Below are 9,130 nucleotides of genomic sequence, written 5' to 3' on the forward strand. Positions count from 1 at the left end.
GAGTGTGAGACAAATAAATTAATCTCCCCACAAGCCTCTGATACTGTTCCTTATGAGTAGGAACTTGATCTGGAAATAAGCCCAGACGATGATTCTGCTCAATCGGATTATCAACAGGTTTGCAATCTAACATACATGTTTCAGCTAACAAATCAAGAACATATTTCCGTTGAGACAGAAAAATACCATGCTTGGATCGTGCAACCTCGATTCCAAGAAAATACTTCAATTCACCCAACTCTTTCATTTCAAACTCAATAGCTAGATACTTTTGAAGACGTTGTATCTCCTTCTGATCATCACCAGTCACTATCATGTCATCAACATAAATAATCAATGCAATTAGCTTACCATTTTGTCGCTTTAGAAATAAAGTATGATCTGAATGACTCTGGATATACCCAAACTTCTTCATTGAACTTGTAAACCTCCCAAACCACGCTCTAGGAGATTGTTTCAAACCATACAAGGTCTTTCGTAACCTGCATACAACACCTTTTCCAAGAGATGTTCCAATACCAGGTAGGAGATCCATATACACTTCTTCCTTAAGATCACCATGAAGGAAAGCATTCTTAACATCAAATTGCAACAGAGGCCAATCCTGGTTTGCTGCTAAGGACAGAAGAACACGTACAGTATTCAGTTTGGCAACAGGAGCAAATGTCTCCTGATAGTCCACCTCATAGGTTTGAGTATAACCCTTAGCAACTAATCTAGCTTTATATCGGTCAATAGAACCATCTGCTTTGTGCTTAATAGTAAACACCCATCTACATCCAACGGCTTTTTTTCCGTTTGGTAAAGGAACCAAATCCCAGGTAGAATTCTTTTCCAAAGCTTCCATCTCAACTTGCATGGCATCACCCACTTAGGGTCAGACAAGGCATCTTGCAATTTTGTTGGAATTGATACACTAGATAGCTGACATATGTAAGATCCATATGGTTTGGATAAACGATGATTAGACACATAATTGTTGATAGGATATTTGGCTTTGGCATGCATATCAGGCTCATATTGTACTTTAGGTTTTTCACGATTAACTCGTTGAGGCAACTGATAAGTAGAAGAATCGTCAGAATTTACTTCATATATGCCACCATCTTGTACCAAACTGTTAGAAGAATCATCACTAGACGAACCATCATCAGGCAACTCGTTAAACATATCAGCAACAGGCAACCGATCATTAGAAGGTAATTCGTCAGACATACTAACAGACAACTCGCTGGGCACATCTGATATATCGTCAGTAGAAATAGTTCCAGGAATAACAGGTGACCGATCACTATCTGCAGTCGACTGATCAGTATCACGCAACATAATAGGTTATGTTCCCAACTTTGCCTGTAACCCATCATTCATACCATCTCTTCGAATCTGCACTTTACTCCCCTTCTCCCCCTGAAGTGGAGAGTCGGAAGAGGGCTTCACAAAATAAAAAACTTCCTCATGGAAAGTGACATCCATGGTAATATAAGTTTTTTGAGTTGGAGGATGATAACACTTATAGCCTTTCTGATTGTTAGCATACCCAATAAAGACACATCGAAGAGCACATGCATCAAGTTTACTTCGCTGATGAGAGTAGACATGCACATACGCAATACACCCAAACACTTTCGGAAGAAGCTTTGATACAGAAACAAGAGAAACATGTTGTTGTAGCACATCGAACGGTGTCTGAAAATCAGGAACCCTACTTGGAACACGATTGATCAAATACACAACAGCCAAAACAGCATGACCCCACAAATGATTAGGAACACATTTATCCAACATCAAGGAGCGAGCAACTTCCATTATTTGACGATTCTTCCGTTCGGACACACCATTTTGTTGGGGTGTAAACGGAGTAGTTGTCTGGTGAATAATACCATGATCACGAAAAAAACATGCCAAAGTGTGATTCACATATTCTCCCCCGTTATTAGACCTGAAGACCTTAACTTTGGTCTGAAACTGAGTAGACACCATTGTACAAAATTCTTGAAGAAGTAACGGAACATCACTCTTATTCTTCATCAAGAACACCCAAGTTAACCGAGTACAATCATCAATAAAAGTAACAAACCAACGGAATCCATTAAAAGTAACTTTCGCTGGACCCCACACATTAGAATGTATCAAATCAAATGGCAAAGTAGCTTTAGAATCACTTACAAGAAATGAAGCACGATGACTCTTAGCCATGACACATGTTTCACACTTGAACTCTGAATCACTACAAGTGCAAAACAAAGAAGGAAATAGATGTTTCAAATAACTGAATGATGGATGTCTCAATCGTCGATGCCACAACCAAATTTGATATCTGTCATCCACTTTAGCACTTAAAACTTGATGATTATTTGAACCAAAAACAACAGTATCCTCCATAGTCAAGATGTACAAACCCCCTATTCTTTTACCATGACCAATTATCTTCTGAGTTTGAATATCTTGAAAATAACAATACGTAGGGTAGAAGTGAGAAGAACAATATAAGGTATCAAGAAGTTTTCCTACCGACAAAAGATTGCACTTAAGATCAGGAATAAGTAAAGCACGGACCAATGATAAGGTTGAAGTTAGAGAGATAGTGTCTTCACCCTTCACAGGGGAATGTGCTCCATTCGCACTAGTAACATACGGATCACGAACATAGTCACATAACTCATCAAACACTCTAGGGTCACTAGTCACATGATCAGTGGCCCCAGTATCTATTATCCATTTATTTGTTCCACCAAGATGCATAACAACTCTATGATTATATTGAGCCATTGAACAAAAATCACGAACAATAAAAGCATAAAAGATACGCAGCGGAATGAAAACAATTTACCAGATACTGTAGCAGAGACTGTTCACAGACTGTAGTAGAGCACTATTCACGGCACTGTAGAGGACACTGTTCACGCATTGTACTGTAGCGCACCACTATTCACTTTTTTTTTTTTTAACGAAGGAAATCACGAAAAATGTGGGCACAAAATTAAAGCACACAGGTCACCAAGAGCAAACTGCTCTGATACAATATTGAACTAAACATGGTAAATACCAATATTAAACTAAACATGATAAATATCAAAAATATATATGACAATATTTGGGAATTTCTTATATATTCATTAATCTCCAAAGTGAAGTATATATAGGAGTTACAATTGGTATTACATATGTACTTCACCAATGTGAGACAATAAACTACTATTTACACTCTAACTAATATATAACTCGCAACATTGACAACACGTTTTAGTTGTCAATTATGTGCAAATATAAACAGAAAATGTTAAGAAGATTTTTTTAAAGTAAGATTTTTTATGGGGTATGATATTCACACACCCCTTTTTACTTTTCCCACACCTTTTTGGTTTTCGGCCATCGAATCAGATGAATTTAAGAAGATCAACAGACAGAAATTAACAAGGGGTGTGTGAGAAGTAAAAAGGGGTGTGTGGATAGCACACCCCATTTTTTATAGATACATTGTCATCTCATATTTTTAACATAATTTTTATGTCAACAATATAAAATATTGTGTTAAAAACATAAAATAACGTAGAATTTATAGAAAATCTCATTTTAATATAATTTTTTTAGCATTTCTCATACAAAATATAACAGCAGAAAAGTTTCCAAGACCTTTGTTTAAACTTTTGTACCATGATTCTGTCATTTGTCATTTGTCATCTAATGGGGTTTTGTCGATTCGCAAGAATCGAAAGAAAAATGCAACAATGATGAAGGAATGAACAGTTTAAGAGATAATTGAGGCATTCCAATGTTATATTCCTACATTTTTTTAATATTAAAAAATACAAGCGATATTGAAAGAATGTTGAATGAGACATAGATGAATGTTCTTATTTCAATTGAAAGTGCAACGGCGAATTTGAATCACATTATTTTTCTTCACTTGTTAGTGAGAGGTCTTAGGTTTGATTCTCGCCAAATGCGAATTTGAACCACATTATCGTTAGCTCATTGTGAGGTTAAGTCAACCTCCTTTTGTTTAGTGTAGATACTATTATTTGTTAAAAATAAAAAATTAAATTACATTAAATTAAATTAAATTAAATAAAACTGAAAGTGCAAACCCTTGCAATTATAACTACTTTTAGTAATTCATTTTAGGTGATGGACTTGTATATATTTCTCATTGCCAATGAGCGTATGCATTTTAATTTTGACTTTTTAGCCAAAATGATCCTTAAGATTGATGTCACTATTTATTTTGGTCCTTGAGATTTAAATCAATAAAAGTTATATCTAAGATTGTCCACCTTTAATTATTTTGGTCATTCTATGAAAAATCTCAATTAAATTGAAGAAATCACCAACTCACGTGGAAAGGTTGAATTGACAAAAACATCCTCAATCTAAAGGAGATTTTTCACAAAAATGACCAAAATGATTGACGATGGACAATCTCAGAGACCACTTCTATCGATTTTAAATATCAAAGACCACAATGAGGAGGTATGTCAATCTCATAAATAAATCATTTTAGCTAAAATAAAAATAAAATAAACCTTTAATTTTTTCGGAAACTGTATTAGCGCCACTAAGATAACTCTCTCTCTCTCTCTCTCTCTCTCTCTCTCTCTCTCTCTCTCTCTCTCTCTCTCTCTCTCTCTCTCTCTCTCTCTCTCTCTCTCTCTCCATTTAGACTCTATAAGTACCAATTAAGAAGAAATTAAATGACAAATAAGTGTTCTAAAAAAAAAAAAACAAAAAGACAAAAATGACAAATAAGTAAAAGAAAAAGAGAAGAGTCTGAAGTTTTTGTTTTTTCTGGCCATGAATGAATCTTTACTCTTTTTATGTAATAAATCACGTTGGTAGCAGAGAAACAAGGACTTTGGTATTCATGGCCCTTTGCATGTGGGAAGACCTACAAACAGGCCCATGATGTAAACCTACCAACGGCCCAATCTAGGTCAGCCCAAAAACTTCTTCGAAAAGTTAAAATACTCAAGTGGATGCTTTGTGAATGAAATGGTTTGAGTGGAGCTAAGCTACACAATTTTTTTTTTAACAAGTGGTACTATCTACATTAAGAAGGAGAAGGTGGGTTTAGCCTCACAATGGGCTAGCAATAATATGATTCAAATTCGTCTTTAACAAAAATTGAACCTAAAAACTCACTTTCAAAAGAAGAAATAATAGTGCTAGTAATAATTTGATACAAACTCGTCTTTCATAAGATTCAAATGTCAGACCTTTTACTTATAAAAGAAGAGGAATACCATCAAATTATATTGCTAGTGGCCCCTTTGTTTCCCGACTTCAAAATTGTATAAATCAAGGAAGAATGAAATGATAAACAAGACGTGGAGGGCGGAAAGAGAAACAAGTGTGAAATCACGTACTCAAGATCAACATCACAAGTAAATTATATTGAATTGCAAACGTAACTTCCAAGATTAGACGATCAAGTACACAAAACAAGAAACTAAAGCCCTTGCCAAATCAAGTAAAAGGCAAAACAGTTCAAGATACCTTTGAACAACGTATACAAATTGATTGACAAAAAAGGTCTTTGAACATACACATATAGAGATCACATCTACAAAGTGGGAAAGGCTCCGTTCATTTCCCGTTGCATGCGTTGTCACACTTCTTGTAGTTGTTAACTTATATTACATCATTGGTGGCCCCAACAATTACGAGTCATTAGATAAGAACCTAGGTTTTTTTAGTGCTAATCACCACTCGTCTTCGAGACTAGCCCGGTGGAAACACATGACAGTACAGACAAATATGAAGAACGAAAAGAATTCAATCCACATAGCAGGTGTCTCAATCATATGAGCGTGCCTAAGAATGATGGGAATGGCTATGCTCCCAACAGTTGATGCACCAGTCAAGAATTTAGCTGCATTTATCCACCTGCAATACATAGAGAAAAACGAGGAAGGCGTTAATGTGACTTTGGCTAATAGAGATTCTTTGTAAGGGCAGTTTACCAGTGGCACAAGTTCCATGGGCTACTGGTTATTCGGAGAGTAAACATCACTACTTACATAAATAATTACTTACTGATGTGTTAAAAGGATTGATCTTTATGAATTGGCCCTCCTTTCAGCAATATTTCAATATGTACTTTTATGCTTTGTTCTACTTATCTATAAATCAAACTTCTACAATGAGCTATATTTCCCTCAGATTTCTAGAATGAGCTATACTTGTGTTATCTTCATGAATCATCCACACATGGCAACGGGTGGAAAAAACCTGGTTAGATCTAGTTGTGAGTTATACCATACGGGCGGACAAATAAATTGGTCCATGACACACAAGTATCATGGCATTAGAACTATGAGCTATCTATAAGGTAAAGAAAGTTATAAGTACAGGGTATATTACATATGAGGGATACATTAAGGAAGAAAATTTTGTTACGTAAGAGCTCAAAAAGACTCACCCATCGCTTTCCCTCGTAAATAAAACCTGAGTAGAACCACCACCAAAGAATAAGCAAGGCATGGGTACCAGCACGTACATCAGAGCTACAAGAATAATCAAAACTCACATCCCTTGATACTCAAAGAACCTAAATACCACGTAGAATAAACAACTTATATTAACTACTCTCACCAGATAACATTGGCCACCAATTGTTGTATAATGCACAAGCCTGCCACACATTAGAAGACATAATCATAATAACAAACAGTAAACGGTAAGCATATAAGACATTTGAGATCCAATTGGCAGTTAAGTTCAAAACCATTCTCTCCCTTAATCTGGTAATATATCACCAAGCATTATTATTAATACAGCAAGCGATATAATAGCCCTTTTCAGAAGGAAAGGCAGCTTCAACAACACCCTGGCACTAGGGTTCTATAACTTTGTCATGGTAACCGGCTACTACGGCCATCTATATCAACAAAAGAAAAAGAAGAGAAAGAAAATCTAACCCACACAAGAATTATTGGTTGCTGTAATAAAATATCAATGCACAAATGGCCTTTTACTACTTCGACATCATTAAACAAACCAGGGAATAAATCTACAAAATCCTCCCAACTCTAATGTGAAAAGGTAACAAGGAGAATACTTTTTAATCTGCATCCTATCCCTAACTTTCTTTTAGGGAAGTGTACCAGATTCTAGCTTAACTTTTCTTCTAAAGTGGGTTACAAGAAAATGGGAACAGCAATATATGCCAACTGCACAATGACCTGCATTAGAAGACAAGTTAAGCTAAAAACAAGCACACCGCTTCTGAATTCATAAAGTAAGATGATTCGCGAAGATAAACACAAGTGTGTGTGTGCGCACGCCTTATTCTTCATGCATCCAGCATATTTTTAAGGAAGAGTATGGATGACATAACAGAATACTAGGTTATAGCTGCAATTGAACAGACGCATATATCTGTAGGCTGGAGTACAAAGCAAACACCTTTTAAAACAATTCAGAACATGTAATAACCACAAGCTCACAACCAGTCAAGCGATTAAAAAATAAATAATAATATAAACAAAAGACAAATACCAGGATTTGTAACAAGATGCTTGCTGAAAACATAAAAGCAAGTCCTGCAAGCCTGTACACCAAGAAATTCACTTCAGAAATGTGTTAAGTAGCTTCATAACATGGATGAATTTACATAACCAAATTCCTACTTACACTGCAAAGAACACGAACCATCAGCAATACGGGGAGGAACAATGCATCAAAACAAAAAACTGTTAGTACTCAATCCCATCAAAGCATGACCGAAGACTGAACAAATAACACAATTGCATGACTTATATATATCCGAAGGATGCCGTGCTCGTAGCATATCAGAAGTAGGAGCGAGCAACGCAACCCTTCAAATTTTGTGAACTACAGCCCCTAACTTTCATATAGAGATCATGATGGAAATCCAAGCTCCTCATAACGTTTCCACATTAGTAAGTTAAAACTAAAATCTAAATTGATACCATTATAATTTATACTCTTCCGATAAGATATCAAATCTTCAAATGAGAGAAATTCAGAGAATTGCAGAACTTTATTAATCAAAAAGTTTAATTAAAAAGAGAAGCACTCAAAATTGGGTGTTTACGAATCATCAAATGTGATCAACTATATGAAACCCTAATTAATTTTAGCACAATTCCAACATGTTCAGCTCTCAAGCCACTTGATTCCACTTCTCCAAAGTTTTCAGAGAGAATTGGACAAATATAAGAAAACATAAGCAGAATTTTAATATTATTCAACGAAATTGTTCATATTTATCTTCATCCAGCCAAAAGCAAAATTATTGTAAATAATCGAGGGAAAAAAAATGAACAGAGTGGGTTAAGAATTGTACCTTCAATGGTCATCGCCATGGAAGAGAAGAGAGGCTAGTGACGGAGGAAGCTTCGTGTTCGCAAATCGCGACCAAAGAAGCAAAACGACTAGCTCCAAAATTTGCAGAGGTGAAAGGTATAAGTCTTCGATTGGTCTTCGGCTTCAGGAGTCGAGGCCCAAAATTATAAAATAAAATAAAATAAAATAAATAATAAAGAAAGTGGAGTCTTCTTTTTGCCGGGTAAAAGTTTAGCTGCAGTAAAACTGTAACGTCCGCTCGTTTGAATTCAAATAGAAATCCTCTACGAATCCCTTCGTCATAATTCATCAAATCAGAAAATCTGTGCTGTTGAAAAATAATTCAATGGCTATAAACAAAGGTTCATTATAAAAGTTATAATAACTTCAACCGTTGAATCAAATTAATGGTACGGATTCTCTAATTTGGTAAATTAGAACGAACAGATCCGCCATTTCCTTCAAAATATACTTCTATAAAGCGTTTTTATTCACTATTGTTTTTCGTCAATAGTACTTGTTTAACATTTTTATAAAAAAGCAGTGTGTTGTTTGGCAACATTTAAATAGCTACTTGGAGAATTTATCCCATTATTATCGCTATTCGTTGGAAAGCTAGTCTGTTTCGTTCAATCACTTAGAAACTTGGAAGTGGTCTTCGAGATCTCTCAATCGAGTAGTCTATTCTGATGCAGCTTTAACCAATTTGAGGGTGCGCTTTATGAGTTGGGCAACCATGCCTCCTCCCTCAAGGGTGATGGTCCTCTCTCTTGACGGACTACCATGTCCTCCAAGTTTGTAATTTTTAAGAGAGAGGTGTTTC

At 35.6% G+C, this 9,130-nt stretch overlaps 1 protein-coding gene across 1 annotated transcript; it reads right to left on the minus strand.

Moving 5' to 3' along the window:
- Positions 1–5,490: 5,490 nt before the first annotated feature.
- LOC126600029 (vacuolar protein sorting-associated protein 55 homolog) lies at positions 5,491–7,651 on the minus strand. The gene is made up of 5 exons (XM_050266529.1): positions 7,633–7,651; positions 7,498–7,549; positions 6,592–6,631; positions 6,419–6,503; positions 5,491–5,883 (listed from the first exon to the last, which is right to left on the minus strand). Exons 2-5 carry the CDS (start codon positions 7,528–7,530, stop codon positions 5,700–5,702), a joined length of 342 nt encoding a protein of 113 aa, XP_050122486.1. The 5' UTR covers positions 7,531–7,549; positions 7,633–7,651; the 3' UTR covers positions 5,491–5,699.
- Positions 7,652–9,130: the final 1,479 nt, after the last annotated feature.

This window comes from Malus sylvestris, chromosome 14, assembly GCF_916048215.2.
Source record: "Malus sylvestris chromosome 14, drMalSylv7.2, whole genome shotgun sequence".
In the NCBI taxonomy this organism is placed as follows: domain Eukaryota; kingdom Viridiplantae; phylum Streptophyta; class Magnoliopsida; order Rosales; family Rosaceae; genus Malus; species Malus sylvestris.